A 17,655-nucleotide genomic window follows, 5' to 3' on the forward strand; every position below is an offset into this window, starting at 1 on the left:
GCTTATAAAGCAATCTGCTTGATGGCTGAAATAAGCAAGACAGAGGTGTGCCAGTATAAACCTTTATCATATCATCAAGCACAATAATTATTTATATAATCTTCCTCAAACAAAACAATCGATGTCGATTTTTCATGTCAAGTCTATTATTCACTTGGTCCATTTCGTTGCAACAAAGAAAAAAAAGAAAACATGATTATGGTTAATTTATTTCTCTCACAACAGCGCTGTCTGGTTGCTGACTTTGATTGAAGATGACGACACGCTAGGGAATTCAATTATGATGTACTTACTTTTGACGCCGCTAAAATTATTAGAATATACCTACCTACTTATTTATTAGGTCAACCGGTAATAGAACTTCTAAAAAAATAGATATCTAAAATATATTATTTCTTTTTAAAAGTCAGGTTTTTATTATTTCTCTAAAAATCAACTGCAATAGGAACAACATTAATAAATATTGTACTAAAACGCCATCAACCTTATTGTTTACAATCAAAATAATCAAATTTGCAACAAATTAATCAAGAATTTATAAAATGCAGGTTTAATAATCTCTTTTGTTTTGTAGCCTGTTAATATCAGTTAAAATTTAATATAATTATTCAAAGTAAATTATTAAATAACAATGTAATTTTTACCTATTTTGCCGGGAAACCGTCCGTACCGTAGATGTAGAAATAAATTGTATGATTGCAAATGTATTTGTGTTTATAATACTTAATTTTTGTATCTAATTAAAAACAAAAATATAATTATTATTTAAATTATTAACCGGGTCTTAACACGAATAATTTTATGGCAAATAAAGGTATTTACCTCTCTCGACGTTTCGACTAGGTTGCACTAGCCGTGGTCACGAGCTGACTGGAGTAACAGCGATGTCAATGTAGATAGGTGACAGCAGTTTTTTCTTCATCTACCGTCACTAGATTGTTTAACGAAAGTTCGCGACACACAGCACTCACGGTATCCGTACACTTATTGACTATTGATGCTACTGAACTTTGCTTGAATTTATTTATGACTGGATTCCACGCAGATGATAATTTTAAGCCATCCTCTCTGTTGAAATTGGGATGTTTTTTAATTTCAATCGCCTCCCGGACCATTCGTGGGTAATAGTGGCGATCAGTAGAGAGGACCTTAGGCGCATGTAGTTCAATCCAGTGATTTGTTCCTGCGTTCAGTAGATGATCGGCAATCGCTGATTTGTGTGGTTGTCGATTTTTAACCGCTGCGATGTACTCTTTGACTCTCTCGGCTATTGATCGTTTTGTTTGGCCAATATAAGAGCTACCACAACTACAGTCAATTTTGTAGACACCTGGAGCTTCGTAAGGTAGCTTATCCTTTGGTGAACGTAAATTGTTCGTTACTTTTGAGGGCGGATAATATACAGTCTTAATGGAATATTTATTTAGTGCTGTTCCAATTTTGTCCGTTATTCCTCTTAAGTAAGTCATGTACGCTGGCTGCCTGTTCACTTCCGGTTTTTTAGCTTTTGTTACGCGCTTATTTTGCCTTCTACTCTTTATGTAACCATTTTTCTTGAGTACTTCTTGAACGTGGGATAGTTCTTGTTCCACAAATTCAGGGGCACAGAGATCTTGCGTACTGTTTGTGAGAGTAGTGACGACTGATTGTAAATGTCGTGGGTGATGATGTGAGGAGGCATGTAGGTATCTATCTGTGTGTGTTGGTTTCCGGTATACTGTGTGTGTAACCGAGCCATCAGATCTCACCATAACTAGGATGTCCAGGAAGGCTAAGGACCTATCTTTCTCCAATTCCATTGTAAATTTGGTTTTAGAATGTATGGAATTTAGGTATTTTAGGTATTCGTCTGCTTGTTGTTGTGTACCATTAAATATGCAAAAAACATCATCTACATATCTTTTCCACAGGCTAATTTCTAATGGTCTGAGAGCAAGAATCTTTGTCTCAATGTGCTCCATCCAAATATTAGCAACTAATGGTGCCACAAGGCTCCCCATTGCAATGGCGTTGCAATGGGGAGATGTAGCATATGTAGATGATGTTTTTTGCATATTTAATGGTACACAACAACAAGCAGACGAATACCTAAAATACCTAAATTCCATACATTCTAAAACCAAATTTACAATGGAATTGGAGAAAGATAGGTCCTTAGCCTTCCTGGACATCCTAGTTATGGTGAGATCTGATGGCTCGGTTACACACACAGTATACCGGAAACCAACACACACAGATAGATACCTACATGCCTCCTCACATCATCACCCACGACATTTACAATCAGTCGTCACTACTCTCACAAACAGAACGCAAGATCTCTGTGCCCCTGAATTTGTGGAACAAGAACTATCCCACGTTCAAGAAGTACTCAAGAAAAATGGTTACATAAAGAGTAGAAGGCAAAATAAGCGCGTAACAAAAGCTAAAAAACCGGAAGTGAACAGGCAGCCAGCGTACATGACTTACTTAAGAGGAATAACGGACAAAATTGGAACAGCACTAAATAAATACTCCATTAAGACTGTATATTATCCGCCCTCAAAAGTAACGAACAATTTACGTTCACCAAAGGATAAGCTACCTTACGAAGCTCCAGGTGTCTACAAAATTGACTGTAGTTGTGGTAGCTCTTATATTGGCCAAACAAAACGATCAATAGCCGAGAGAGTCAAAGAGTACATCGCAGCGGTTAAAAATCGACAACCACACAAATCAGCGATTGCCGATCATCTACTGAACGCAGGAACAAATCACTGGATTGAACTACATGCGCCTAAGGTCCTCTCTACTGATCGCCGCTATTACCCACGAATGGTCCGGGAGGCGATTGAAATTAAAAAACATCCCAATTTCAACAGAGAGGATGGCTTAAAATTATCATCTGCGTGGAATCCAGTCATAAATAAATTCAAGCAAAGTTCAGTAGCATCAATAGTCAATAAGTGTACGGATACCGTGAGTGCTGTGTGTAACGAACTTTCGTTAAACAATCTAGTGACGGTAGATGAAGAAAAAACTGCTGTCACCTATCTACATTGACATCGCTGTTACTCCAGTCAGCTCGTGACCACGGCTAGTGCAACCTAGTCGAAACGTCGAGAGAGGTAAATACCTTTATTTGCCATAAAATTATTCGTGTTAAGACCCGGTTAATAATTTAAATAATGTATATTAAACACGAAAGTTTAAAATTAACTAAAAATATAATTGTACATTATAGTATATACAATTATATTATATTATTATTATAATAATATTTAATAAAGAATTAACAAAATTATGTATATTTATTTGGCGGGAATCGGAACAGATTAACTAGTGTAAGACTAGATACTACACGTATAGACTGCAGATTAAATATACAGTAATAATTAAATCATTTGTAAAACTTTGCACTTACCCAATTGAATCATACATAAAAAAACAATGGTTCTATGAGCAAAAAAAAAATAAGCAAAGGAAACTCCTTTGCTTTTCCCCCCACATTCGTCCATCTTTTTTCCAATGATGGACAGGCAGAGACATAAGACAATACAGCCTAGTCTAATACTTTTAAATTTCTTCGCATTGGGATAAAAACTAAAAAAATACAAAACTATAGTCAAACATTTAAATGTCACGCATCATTTTCATTCTGTACAGACTAAAGAGAGACGGACCACTTTCAGTGTTTAGCAGTAAAACGTTAACGGATCGTTATCTAAATCCATTGCGGACGGTTGTTAGCCATCCCTGTCCTTTGACGGTGGCATGGGACATTGACTTTATTGCTGGCGTTTTTCTGTAGTATTACTTTTGGCCTTTTTAATCTATTTTTACAAAATAATACAGGCCGTAGAGCAAGGAAGTTTAAAATATTATTGTAGTAATTTAAAAGTAAATTAATAAGAAAATCATATATTTGGGATTATTTTATTTATGCTATGGATGACCAAACCATATAGCAAGATTTGGTAAGTATATAGTCCTCCGAAAAAGTGTTGCATCACGGACATTATATATATGTAACGTCCGTAGTGCTGCTCATATACATATAGGCGATGGTTGCCACTTGCCAACTAAACTAAACTATAGAAAACGGTTATCATGACTGGGACTAGGGACTGGTCTGCTCTTATCACTACGACTGATTTAATCTTATTGTGTTTTTATATTTGAGCCTAAATAAATTATTGCTGGTTGGTAGTTTGTATTCACGTTTCGACTTGTAAAATGTGAACTTACAAGGATTGTTTAAAAGAGCAACACACAAGTTTCTTGCTTATTCTCTCTTGTGATGAGACAGCTTTCCGAATAAGCGGTAGATTTAAAAAAATGTTGACTATTCAAAAGTCCTTAAATTAAGTTTATTTGAATAAATTATTTTCTATTCTATTCATGAAATTATTGTGTGCGATTGTCACGTGTATGTCAGGACTGTGGGCGGATATAATTATGTATGTGTGTGGTCTGTTTTCGTAAGTGTATTTGTATGTAGGCGTGTGTGTGTGTCTAGCTTAACGTAACTTAGGAAGTAATGCCAATTTTGAGGTTTTTGTTAGTAAGTTACATTGGAAAGTTAGAGTATATCCGATCTACTACGTTAAACCACAGAATAAAAATCGCATACGTCTATTTCTTGACAACTGTCGATTTTCACGTGCATGTTATGACTGTGTGTGTGTTTGCGTATGTTTTATATTATTGTAAAATCGCAATATTTATTAGTTCCCTATACGCTGGTTTTTAAATACGTTCATAAACTTACTTATATTATTTATTCATAACTTTGCCAATGTAATACCGCGCCAATTTAGGTTCGTTCGCCAAAATCCCACGCCAAAACGTTTCAGAACTTATTTGCCAAATTTGTATTAACAGATACGGGGCTAATATTGTAAGCTGTATTCTATAATTCAAGCTATTCACAATGCCACGCCAATTTTAAACAAATATTGTTGAAACGAGAATTCAAACAATGAAAATGAAACAAACACGAAAATCATTTCACACATCTATTGTCTCTGTCGCACAATGGAATGTCAACAGCCATTCAGCCAAAAAGTGCACTGTAGGCATTATACTAGGATCGTATTTTAAGGCTTAATGTAAAAACACTGATATTGTATTAAATGGATGGTGCATTTCTAATTGATAATAATTATGACATAACCCTGGACAATTCACACAACGCCATCTAGATCCACGCTAAGCAGTGCTTGTTTTATGGGTATAAAATCTTTCACACACCTATTGTCTCTGTCGCACAATAAAATGTCAAGAATTTTGAAGTTTACTTACGCAATATATTTCTGAACGCACCCTGTTTGACAGTTTCTATGGGAAAAAGAAATTGTTGTTTTTACTATTCTCTAAGCAATATCTTCAAATTTTATTCCACGAATCTTTATGACTAAAATTAGCCAAATCGGTTCAGCCGTTCTCGAGTTTTAGCGAGACTAACGAATAGGAATTCATTTATATATATATATAGAAGATTCATTTTTATACATATAGATAATAATAACTCCGGACTCGTGGACAATTCACACATAGTTACAGCGCCATCTACTACCAAGTTAAGTAGAGCTTGTGTTATGGTTACTAGACATCTGAAGTAAATTCTTAAATACTGTTTTTTATCCATACGTAATACACATAACAATACAAACAATAAAACTAATACAAATGTTACCATCCAGCTACCAATGAAATGAGAACTCTATACTTTACAATATATTTTCTATTATCTTAAAAAAAAAGATGTCCCTAGTCTAGAAAAGTCTCCCCCTCCCCTGGGCCACAAGCTCCTAAACATCCAACATTCTTCAAACTCTAGATTCATTTGTATAAATTTAATTGAAAACAGATTATGTAAACTTGCCTTATCTATTCAAAACAGTGTCTGTGGTGGGACGATTAAAAATAATTTTAACCCGAGAAAGATTTCACGAATGTATTTAGAGGGTTCCGTGACATTTTTTTATTTAGAACACTTAATTACAACGCGGATATAAAATTAGGAACTGTTCACTGTTTAAATGAAACTTCAGAACTTTTCAGATCATTATTGTTGACTTGCTGTTACGAGTGACCTCGTCTTTAGCCGACCTATGGCGTTATACTATCTATCTTCGCATCAAATTTCATTAAAATATATTCAGTCGTGAAAAAGTACAAAAGTATAGTAGAGTAAAGGAGAGGAAAAGTAGGTAATAATAAACTCACTTTTATTTATAGTATACTACTACAGCTACTCGCTCCGGCTTCGCCCGGGTGTTCCTCTTGAATCACTGTATCTATTAAAAACCACTTCAAAATCCGTTGTGTAGTTTTAAAGATTTAAGCATACATAGGGACGGACAGACAGGGACAGCGACTTTGTTTACTGTGTAATGATGGTAAAGAGTGAATTAGGAGCAATAGCGTATCCAAAGTCAGTCAGTGTCTCGTTGATTTTTTTTTTAATTAAAAACTTAAAACATAAAATACTAATAAAAATAATAACCCTGCACAAGATCGAGCAAGATGCTCGTTCTTCTTGTGATGAGTCTGCGTTACAAATGAGTGGTAATAGTATTAAAATAATATATGACTATTCAAAACAGGTTATATTAAGCTTATTTGAATGAAGATTATTTCTATTTCTATTACAAATTATATTTACAAAATTAGCTGTGTTGGTACAATGCAATAGTAATCCGTACTAATATTATATTTGCGACAGTGTGTCGTCTGTCTATCAGGATACAATATACACAACTTTCTACCATAAAAATCAGACAAAATCGCTAGTAACAGCTTAGTAAGAAATTATTAGAAAAATAAAATACTGTCTTCTAAAAGTACTTTTTTACTTATTCAGACACAGTAAAGAACTAAAACTTTAAAAAGTATAAAATATACAGTTGTCTGCTTATATGTCGATATAATAGTAAGAGTTTTTTTTAATCTACAAAGTACGCGGTGGTCGTTGCCACCTCATTGGTCTAGTCTAATTCTTTGATCAATTCATCGTCAAAGCTCTGCAAATTAATAAACTGCGCTGCACCAGCATTCAATTGGAGAAATACTTGAGAAGAAATTAAATATTGCATCAGACATAGCTGTGTGTTCTAATCCCTTTGCTTACAATTCAGTTAATGGAATTTATATTTAAAACTTTTACATAAATAACCGACTGCAATCTTGATAAAGTTATTTATCACTAACTATTACTCGGGATGCCGTCTGCTTTATTATTTGAATTAGCAAATACTCCATAGTTCTCAAAAATGATAAGATAAGCACCTGAAAGTGCCAACTATTCATGGCGAAATAAAGCTGTACGACAAGAAATATACAGCCTGCTGCTGCTGAGTTTCACCACCGTACCACCCGCCAGAAACTAAAATACCATCCTGATCATCTGGATAAATGGCGGTCCTTCACAGTGCGGTTTTTTAGAAACTTTTTGCCACGCACAACCACATTGTAGAATCACCTTCCAACAATGGTATTCCCGAACCGATATGATATTGAAACCTTCAAGAAAAGAGCTTATTTCTTTTTAAAAGGCCGACAACGTACTTTCAATACCCCTGGTGTTGCGGGTGCTCATGGGCGGCGGTAATCACTTACCGTCAGGTGAGCCGCATGCTCGTTTGTCGCCTGAGTTATAAAAAAAAAGACCGACTCCATCATAATCCATTGGCAACACTGCTCTTGAAGCCTCCAACGGTCAAGACTAAAGAGGAGGAATACAGTACAGTAGTATTAGTAGTATAGTAGTAGTATCCACTCAACACATCAGCTTACAGTCTGATCGCCATTCACAAGGAAACAAAACTTATTTCATCGTTTTACAGAATATTTTTAATAATTTGCATATATCCTCGTAGTACAATTGTAGTCACGTCAAATTCACATCTACAACTCTTGAATGGTTCACAGGAAATCACAAACCAATTAATTTGAATCCGTTAGAATTGAAAATTGTTAGTCATACTGTTACATAATTATGACCTCGTTCGCCTATTTTAGAGACCCAAAAGTCAAATCCCAAAATTACGACGTCTTGTGCCGAGGTTCGAATCCCTGAAAGCAGTGTCCTTCGACTAAAGTCGTATCAGTCAGGCGGGAGTTGGCTTTCAGCCGCTCCATAAGTCGTTCTACAGGTTTGCAGTGCCATCTGCACTCGCCGCTATATCGTCCAGTAAAGCTGTAAAGACCAGCTGCGGCCAACAGCATTAGAATACTCAAAAAAAAACATTTTATATATAAAAATATAACCTAACCTACAAACAGCTAGACTTATTAGTATGAAGTAGTGTTGTTATGAAGAACAGCATTTATTACGGAACCCTGCTGCTCTATCTCATCCACAAACCAACAAGTAAGTATTAAAAACCTCAGAGACAATGGAAATTCAACGCGCGGAAGTCTGTTGCGACTCCGCTGCAATGAGTAACACAATGCATTCATTATTCCATTATTTAATGAGCTCAACCCACTTAGGCACTCATCCCTAAAGTTTTAATATTGTGCTTTTTCAATTAGGCATAGTGCTCTTACAAACTGCCTTTTTTTTTACTTAGTATAGTCACAGATAACATAATATTACATAGTATAGTAAAAAGGGAAGGAAATATTATATACAGGAAATTTAAAATTACAGAAAAAATTGTCACCAATAATGATTTTTTTACTGTGATTTTAAATTATAACGATAAAAATTCTGCATATATATTTGTATGTGTATTGTCAATTAAATCGTTAATTTATAGTTGCACCGCCAAGAATTATTATCTACACCATATATGGCTGACTGGTAGATAATGCCGCATGGTGTTAAGTCCGCGATATAACCAATATTAACCAAGTATTACAATATATATCATGGATGAGAAGGAGGACATTATATTATATATAGGATATTATCATCCTCCACTGATACTCTGCTGGCGTCTACCATTAAAATAAGCAGCTGCTATATTGTTTTAATGGAAGACGCTAGCGAAGTACCAATGGAGGTTGTATTACTGACTGAGTAGTCAATAATATAAAGATATGGGGGACAGTGATTTGTATCTTTCGTCTTTCTTGAACCATAATGTAACTAGAACTTTGAATTTGAATAAAATATACCTACATAGTAGTACACGGGCTCTTTATAAATCATTAATTTCACGGTATCCATTCGGTATCCACGGTCATCCTTGGTTATCTTCTGTCTCGCTCTGTCTGTTTATAACGACAAGCTCCAGTCAATATTGACTTTATTTTCGTGCCCAAAATGCAATGGAGTATATAATTTTGATTTTATTTATCTAACTAAAAGAAAATAAAGAAATCAGTTCGCTTAAATAAGTACCTACCAATATATGTGAATAACTTCAAGCTTGGCATATGTATCATAAATGTTTTTAATTACTAGGAATTTACTATTTCTATAACTATTTAATTTTTACCGTGTTAATCAATTGAAAATTATTTTTTATATTATAATTGTTCTAAGTTACCGTTCTTAGGTTCTCAAATCCACTTTGCTTCAATCAAAATCAAATAAACGTCAAACTGTCTGTCAACTGACTGTCATCGTCAGACTCGTATTCGTGTCAGATCTCTATTCCAAGTTTTGGCGCTATTTTACTATTTATAATCTAATATGTTTTGTTCAATTAATACAATTTTCCCGCAACGCAGTTGAAATTTTATATTATTACATGTCATTTCAAAATCACATACTTTCTAATTAAATTTTCCATGCCACCTTTATTAACCTCCGACAAAATGCCGAATATGAAAACGATAGCTAATACTGCTCGTGTAATATCGAAAAGACCATTTAAAGTTTCAATTGAAGGCAATATAGGGTCAGGAAAATCAACGTGTATTAATTTCTTTAATAAATTTCACAACGTAGAAAAACATTCGGTAAGTTTTATTGCACATTATCTTTAAATTTGCGATTAACAATAATTTCTAAGTACGTATATTTATTACAGAATATTGCGACATCATGGTTAAACAGTATAGTCTACGTCCAACTAAAATAATATTTTTACGTTTCATACATACAACGTAAAAATTCTATTCCCGCGATTAATCTCAAAAAACTTATATTTTTTTATTTTATATCACATATGTTTTTCAGGAGCCCCTTCATGAATGGCGCAATGTTAACGGTCACAACCTACTTGGTATGGTGTACAGCGATATTCACAAGTGGACATATCCATTCCAGCATTATGTACATTTGTCTCGATTAAAAATACAGATGAGCCCTCCGTCGACTCCTGATATTACTGTTAAAATGTTTGAAAGGTGAGATATAATACTTATTGAACTTCTCAGGCCCTTATACGCAGAGAAAAAATACTGTTTCAAGCAACTTATGAAAGTCTAAAGATTGAGGGTATAGCCAAAATTTTGTATTGATTGTTATATGCATAATTCTTATTAATGTGTATTTACTTAGAATATTTAATTAAACGAGCTACATGCAAGTTTCTTGCTCATTCTTGTAATGAATCTGATTTCTGAATGAGTGGTGGACTAAAAAAAACTATTCTAAAGTAAGTCAGCTTATATAAAGTTTATTTGAATTAAGATTTTTATTTGTAAACTTGTTTATGTTATATTTACAGATCGGTACAGAACAGCAGGTACTGCTTTGTAGAGAATGCAAGAAGGCACAAATTCTTAGAGGAACCCCAGTTTCATGTTCTTAACAGTTGGTATGAATTTGTGGAGAAGAACTTAGACATTAATTTAGATCTCATAGGTACAGTAACAGTATCCATAATACATAAGTTTGCTTATAAAATTATTGGTTCTTACTGATATGTAAAAAAATTATATGTGATATTCAAAACATATATAAACATGTTCTGTCTATATCAGTTATATATTGATATCACATAAATTTTTTTTATATCTTAGAAATAAAGGGCTTTGGGAATTCTCACGGAAAATAAACAGTGCTACATTATTATTATATTCTAATACTGTTGGATGCATCTGGCCTTTACAACTGCACCAAACAATAGGGGCCAAATGCAGATGGCTCTCCAAACCTGCGGAAGAACTTATGGAGCGGCTGAAGGTCAACTTTTCTCTGACACTTCTTTTCATGACTAGTAGTACTGCTCTTAATTTTAACCCTGTTTGAATTGGACAGGGGATGGATTGGAAGGAACATGTGGGCATATATTGGATAAAAATTGGTGTAATTAGATAATAAAAATGAAGCCCTCTTATTTACAGATCATCATTTTTTTATGGTATTTGGCATATTTTTCTGGTTCCCAATTGAAACTGCTTCATAACTAGAGAAAAAGTAAAGAAAAAATAGTGTGTTGTATATTATAGTTTTAACCTAATCTGTATGTAAATGAATGTATAAACTGAAAGACAACTAAAACCATACGCTATAACTAGATTTTGATGTGGTTACACCTGGAAACCATTGTGATACATTACTGGTGAATTTACCACAATAGACTAGCTGTCCTGTCCTCATCATATTATCCTCCCTGATACCCTGCCAGCATATACTGTTAGGGCAGGTAAGTGCTCCATTCCATTATCATCCATTAAGGAAAACTGGAACTAGTCACCTTCTGTTTGAAATACTAAAGTCACACTGCTAGAAATACACTTGCTACTTTTGAAATACTAAAGTTTCAGTTATGTTAAATACCAAACTACTTTAGAGTAATTTTATTGTCTTTAAATTTTCAGTATATTTGAAAACTTCGCCGCAAGTCGTTTGGGAGCGTATGCTGAAACGCGGCCGAGCGGAGGAGTCTGAAGTACCTTTAGAATACTTACAACAGGTTTGTAGTTTCAGATAATGAAATAATTGTCTGGAAATATGAGTAATGACTCATTTGGTATTCACTCTGTACTATGTACTATTTGGGTTTATTCATCTTTACAATAAGTTTGTGTCTTGGTGGTCTAGTGGTTTAGTACACCACATTGGAAGGAATTGAACCAGCCACCATTGGGGTCGATGGGATTCGATTTTTTTCATGGTACTAATATTTATATTCATGAGTATGATTGTTTGTATTGGCCAGTTATGTTTTCTGTATCAAAAAATCAGACTATATCAGTTATCTAGTACCTATAACACCAAGCTCTGCTTAGCTTGGGACTAAATAGTGCTGTATAATTTATAATATATCAATATTTAATCAATACTTTGTAAATATTGACATCTAATGATTCCCCTCTTTATCATTTAAATTACAGTGGCATGTGGCATTCAGAAATCACTAATTCATATGTCGTGAATATAAAAGCAAGTTGAGATTTAGTCCGCCGTATGCTCCTTTATAGGCTCAGCAGTGGACGTCTTCCGGGCTGCGATGATGATGATGATGATGATGCTCCTTCTCCTTTATTTTTTTATTTGTGCATTAAAGCTTTAATAACTACATATTATATTTTTATATTTAATAAATTATCTTTCATATGTATGTTAGTCTGAAATGTATTTATAATATGGACCAGACCTCTGCCTGAATTAAATAAATAAGAGCAATTTAAAATTTATCATAAACCTATTTCATTAACAGGTCCACGAGTCCTACGAAAATTGGATTAATTCACCTGATATTGGATGCGAAGTGCTAACGATAGACGCAGACAGAAACTTAGATCTTGTGAAAGAAGATTTAGAAAGGTATACATATAAAATACTTGGTGGCAACCACACCAATTAACTAGAGGCTAATTCTCAATATATTTTTGTGTATAACAAAAATAAACATTTGGGGATGACCTAAATCCTATATCCTACCTAAACATAAAAATATTGATTGTCTAATGAAATATCTGAATGAATATTTTAGCTATTATTTTGTACTTTTCTTCGAGTTATTCACTTCCTATGAAAAGTACAATAGAATTTTCAAGAGGTATATTTTTATAGTAGATTCTCAATAAAATTAGGAAATATTCTTCAGATCTCTGCATATATCTAAACATTCAATATAATTAAGATATATTATTCAGATCTGTACCTCACATCTAGAGATCTATGTTGCTTTTTAACTGTTTTAGAATCATGTTATATATTGTATTATGAAAGAGATCTCACATTTATTGATACTGTTTCAGTTCTATAGATGTCTTTATAATGTTAGCAATATCGGGCTATACTAATCACCCAATACTGGTCTAGTTTTCAGATACATGTAAGAATTATGTTATAAATATTGTTTTAACACTATACATGCATTAATGTGATTCTGGCAATCGGCACGATGTTCACATATAAAGTTTGTAAATAAGAATCTACCTCTTAGATTATTATTGTTGTGTATTATGTAACATGTTATAGACTTGGAAAATAATGACTACCAGATTATACATCTGTGTGAACAAGCTAAAAGACGAAGAAATCCCATTAAGTGGGCTAATCTTATTAATATCGACATTAAAATGTATTAAAACTCTGAATATAATGAGATGATTTATTTATTAATAAAACATTGTTTTATTTTATTTCTAGTTTTAAGACTTATTTTGAAGAAATTAAAATTGAACAAACCTAACTCTTCCACCAATATATTATTAAACTGTTTCTAATCTATATGAAGCCGTATTCCCCCCAAAATAGGTCTTAAAATAACATTAAACTAATGAAATAAATATTCTTTTAACGGTACAAATGATCTGCTCTAATGTTAGATGCTATTTCACTTTCCCATTTATCTCCATTTGATAATAATTTTTCCTTATTATAAAGCAGTTCTTCGTGGGTTTCTGTAGAGAATTCAAAATTGGGACCCTCTACAATAGCGTCCACTGGGCAAGCCTCCTGAAAATAATAATATGCACATATTTGTATTTTTATCTAAAGAACAAAAATATACAGAGTATGATATCAATTTAAAAAATTATCGTACAAGACCCGTTGATATAACTTCTACATGCAATATTTATTGATACAGACACTGAATCTCGACAGTCACATGTATTTCTATTATTTTGTTATTCGCTACCTTTAGCATAAGCGACACCACCAATTTTAATTGCGGAAACCTGACAACCGCTACTGGAAGCATATGACCTTAATAATATAATAATATCTCAGCACAATTCACAAAGCGCCATCTAGTCCCAAGATAAAGAGTTTGGGTTATGGGTACTAGACATCTGATATAAATACATAGATACATTTTTTTTTATACTCATGAATACAAATGCTTGTACCGTGCGAGGAATCGAACCCACAACCATCAGAAGTAAGGCGGTGTACTAAACCGCTAGACCACCGAAGCCGTCAAATCCACTGACTCTACACGATGTACTATAGACGTAAAATTTAATGCTCATTTCAAATGTACATTCTATCAAGTATATGCAGAAAGTATGCATGTGGTGTCACCATAAGCATAGCATCACTCTATCTCTTCTCGTGGGCGTCGTAGAAGGCGACTAAAGTATTCATCGTCCAGAGGACAGACAGCAGTATTTTACCATCACACTGTGATCGCCTACCCGCATGCCAAGTGTGTCGTTTATGACAATATCGCCCAAATGGATTCACACCCAAGGCCCTAGCCCCCAGTCCCCTGCGGACCAGCTAGTCTTGACCCTAGTAACGGTCAGGGAAACAGTGGTCAGGTGTGAAAAATCCCCAAATACGACCAAGCTACAAACGACGACCACTGGATTTGACATTCATTGCATTGTAATAAGTGTTGAAAAAAACAAATGTAAGTTCTTACCTGACAGAATCCGCAGTAGATGCATTTTGTCATATCAATATCGTACCGGGTGGTTCGTCGTGAGCCATCCTTGCGTTCTTCTGCTTCTATTGTTATGGCCTGTAATAAAATACAACTAATTAACCACAAAGTTATGTATATATACCTATAATAATTGTTGTGTATGCAAGTGACAAGTGATACGAGTGAAACCAAAGACTGCTATAAGCACACTGTTTATTAATTGCAAGCGGCCATAAGGTGTAGTGGTGCAACCGCTGTACCATACATCTATCTATATATAACAGTAATATTACCTAAAAACCAAAATCCCTCTCAGTAAACAGTAATAGATAGCAAAAATTTACGGCCTAGATTGTCTAGCGGTTTAGCAAACTTCTTTACTTATCAAAAGCAGATAAGTTCAGTATTAGGCAGGAAAAACCTTATAATATACCTAATAACATTAATTAAAAAAAAAATCTGTTCTAATTCAATGAAATGGCTGGAATGATTTTAACAGGACTTTCACTCATAGATAACTAATGTTATCAGGGGCTACTTTTATATCAGAAATTTTATTTATTTTACATAAAAATAAAGTTACATTCCATGTTTAGACCTCGCAAGTAATAACTAGTAAGAAATATATATGCCATGTAGTAAAGTTTTCCCAAATTAAAAATCAGGCCATTTTCTATGAATTGTTTGATATTTGTACTGTTTGTGTTTCTAATTATTGAATCTCAGACACATACACTTACTACTTACTACTACACTCACTCGCCGTTTACAATGTAATGGCCACATGACGCCAGCAGTATGCGCTGGAGAAGACCTAATACTTCCTTCTCTATCCCACACTATTGTCAATATAATAAAAACAGATGGTAATTACCTGAGCAGGGCATATGGCTTCACACAGTTTGCAAGCAATGCACCGTTCTTCACCAGATGGGTAACGACGCAATGCATGTTCTCCTCGAAATCTTGGTGACAAGGGGCCTTTTTCAAAAGGATAATTAATGGTTGCTGGTTCCTAAAATGGATATAAATATTTATACTATATACTTACACTAGTGGTTAGTTAGTATAGTGGTCAAAATTTCACCATAATTACTGCATTTTCTCGTAAGTATCATACTAAATACATATCTGTGTTAATGTAGGACATGTACTATGAGTTCTTTTTAGGTAATTGAAATGGCAAACAAGCTGACAGTCCACCTGATGATAAATTATCACTATTCTCTATACATATAAATAAAATTGGAATATCTGTTTGTAATATTGAAATAACCGTTTTTTTTTTTGTTAGCAGCACTCTGTTCTTATACAATACATACATGTATAAATAGCTGCACCTGCAACTTCGTCCGCAAGAAAATTAACTTATTTTTCTAAAATAAAAGTAGCCTAAATTACTGCTTATTACATCAGCTATGTACCTGCCAATTAATGTCCCGTCAAAATCGGTCCGGCCATTTCAGACATTAGCCGGAACAAACAAAAAAATTGTAAAAAATGTTATTTTGGTGTATGTACCATATTTATGTATATATGTAGTAAAAAATAGATATTTCAATATTACAAACAGACACTCCAATTTTATTTATATGTATAGATTTACGAATATTATAGTACAGAAAAGGTAATTCATTTAAATATTTGTTGCTAGTATATATTTATATGATAACAACTATTAAGAAGTGTAGACAGAGTCAATATCAATTGTGGAAAAGTTATCACAATAATTGACATGCCCACATATCACTAAGTATATTTGAATCTAAGGAGCCCCTTAGACCTACACCCGAGTCACAAAGTCCCTGGAAAAGGTCAGAGTTCCCCACTCTGCCACAGAATTGACCAGGCAACTGCATTGTTAATGGAATGCTAAGAAGTTCCATTTCTACCAAATGACATATCTATAATATAAATATGAAATAGATAAATACCTTAAAAACATGAGCCAAAGTAACAGCAAAGCCTCTAGCAAGCTCTGTCCAGAACATAGTTTGAGCTGCCCTATCTGACATTTCTCTGAAAGTCTCCGATGGATTTTCGGCATTTACATATTTATAGCCTGGGATATTTGGCGGGTATACTTTTTCAACTTTGCCTTCTTGCGATGAGCTGGCATGTCGTATTAGCATACCACTGGCACCAGATGTGCGGACTGAAATTAAATTTATTATATTACAAAGTTATATATATACATAATATATATTATTACAGGTAACATTACAAGAATTCACATAGGTAATGGGGGCGCAATACAACTATTATCTGAATTATACATTACTTGTACATCTATTCTTGTATTTATATGTTGATGATGTGCCGATCGAACACTATCAAAATAGAAGCTACAATAGTCACAAATCATCTGAAATTTGTATAAAACGAAACTAATACTATGTAAAAGGTAAAGTAATAATTAATTTTTGTATATATAACATAACAAATATATCAAGTCAGCTGGTAAATACGCAGTATAGGTTACAAACAACAGTTGCGTAATAGGACGAGCCGATTTCAAGGAATATTAAATAAAAAATATACTTGTAATAATTTAAAAGACTACATTACCTCGTGTTGACACTGAAAATATTTTAGCTAAGGACATTTTAGTTTATATTTTGGAATTCTACAAAATAATCGACCGAATTTGACTGATACTTCAGTCGAAATTCATTTTGAAACGTCAATTCACTGATAAAATGTACCATACGTCATTTTGCAGTTTCGGACTGCCAATGCACAGACTGATTCAAAGATAAAATAAAATAAATAATATTCTACGACATATTATTTAGTTCACGCAGATATGCCAAATTATTAGAGCATTAAAAATAATTATATCATTAAAATAAATCAATTAATAAAACTAATTTATTTTTCAACATTTCTACGATTAATCGTTACTGCTCTGACATTATTTGTAGTCTGTGCTGCCAGCTAAACA

The 17,655-nt window shown here is 33.6% G+C and overlaps 2 protein-coding genes across 2 annotated transcripts; one reads left to right on the plus strand and one right to left on the minus strand.

The window, feature by feature from the left end:
* The first annotated feature begins 9,590 nt into the window (after window positions 1-9,590).
* On the plus strand, window positions 9,591-12,934 carry LOC131846327 (deoxynucleoside kinase-like). Its single transcript, XM_059195605.1, has 5 exons — window positions 9,591-9,897; window positions 10,118-10,287; window positions 10,611-10,747; window positions 11,707-11,801; window positions 12,549-12,934. The coding sequence occupies exons 1-5, from the start codon at window positions 9,727-9,729 to the stop codon at window positions 12,693-12,695; spliced, it is 720 nt and encodes a 239-aa protein (XP_059051588.1). The 5' UTR covers window positions 9,591-9,726; the 3' UTR covers window positions 12,696-12,934.
* Window positions 12,935-12,979: 45 nt separating this feature from the next.
* LOC131846283 (NADH-ubiquinone oxidoreductase subunit 8) lies at window positions 12,980-17,401 on the minus strand. The gene is made up of 5 exons (XM_059195545.1): window positions 17,280-17,401; window positions 16,646-16,866; window positions 15,586-15,726; window positions 14,709-14,807; window positions 12,980-13,795 (listed from the first exon to the last, which is right to left on the minus strand). The coding sequence occupies exons 1-5, from the start codon at window positions 17,314-17,316 to the stop codon at window positions 13,634-13,636; spliced, it is 660 nt and encodes a 219-aa protein (XP_059051528.1). The 5' UTR covers window positions 17,317-17,401; the 3' UTR covers window positions 12,980-13,633.
* Window positions 17,402-17,655: the final 254 nt, after the last annotated feature.

This window comes from Achroia grisella, unplaced genomic scaffold (assembly GCF_030625045.1).
Source record: "Achroia grisella isolate CSIRO2021 unplaced genomic scaffold, CSIRO_AGI_Agris_v1 utg509, whole genome shotgun sequence".
NCBI lineage: Eukaryota > Metazoa > Arthropoda > Insecta > Lepidoptera > Pyralidae > Achroia > Achroia grisella.

Excerpts from the sequence above, each read along its gene's own strand:
- LOC131846283 (XM_059195545.1), bottom strand. The coding sequence starts at position 17,316 with ATGTCCTTAGCTAAAATATTTTCAGTGTCAACACGAG. Across the intron at positions 14,808-15,585 it reads AAGCCATATGCCCTGCTCAG|GCCATAACAATAGAAGCAGA; the intron begins GTAATTACCATC and ends ATTTTATTACAG. Across the intron at positions 13,796-14,708 it reads TCTACTGCGGATTCTGTCAG|GAGGCTTGCCCAGTGGACGC; the intron begins GTAAGAACTTAC and ends TATTATTTTCAG.
- LOC131846327 (XM_059195605.1), top strand. The coding sequence starts at position 9,727 with ATGCCACCTTTATTAACCTCCGACAAAATGCCGAATATGAAAACGATA. Across the intron at positions 9,898-10,117 it reads ACAACGTAGAAAAACATTCG|GAGCCCCTTCATGAATGGCG; the intron begins GTAAGTTTTATT and ends TATGTTTTTCAG. Across the intron at positions 10,288-10,610 it reads ACTGTTAAAATGTTTGAAAG|ATCGGTACAGAACAGCAGGT; the intron begins GTGAGATATAAT and ends TTATATTTACAG.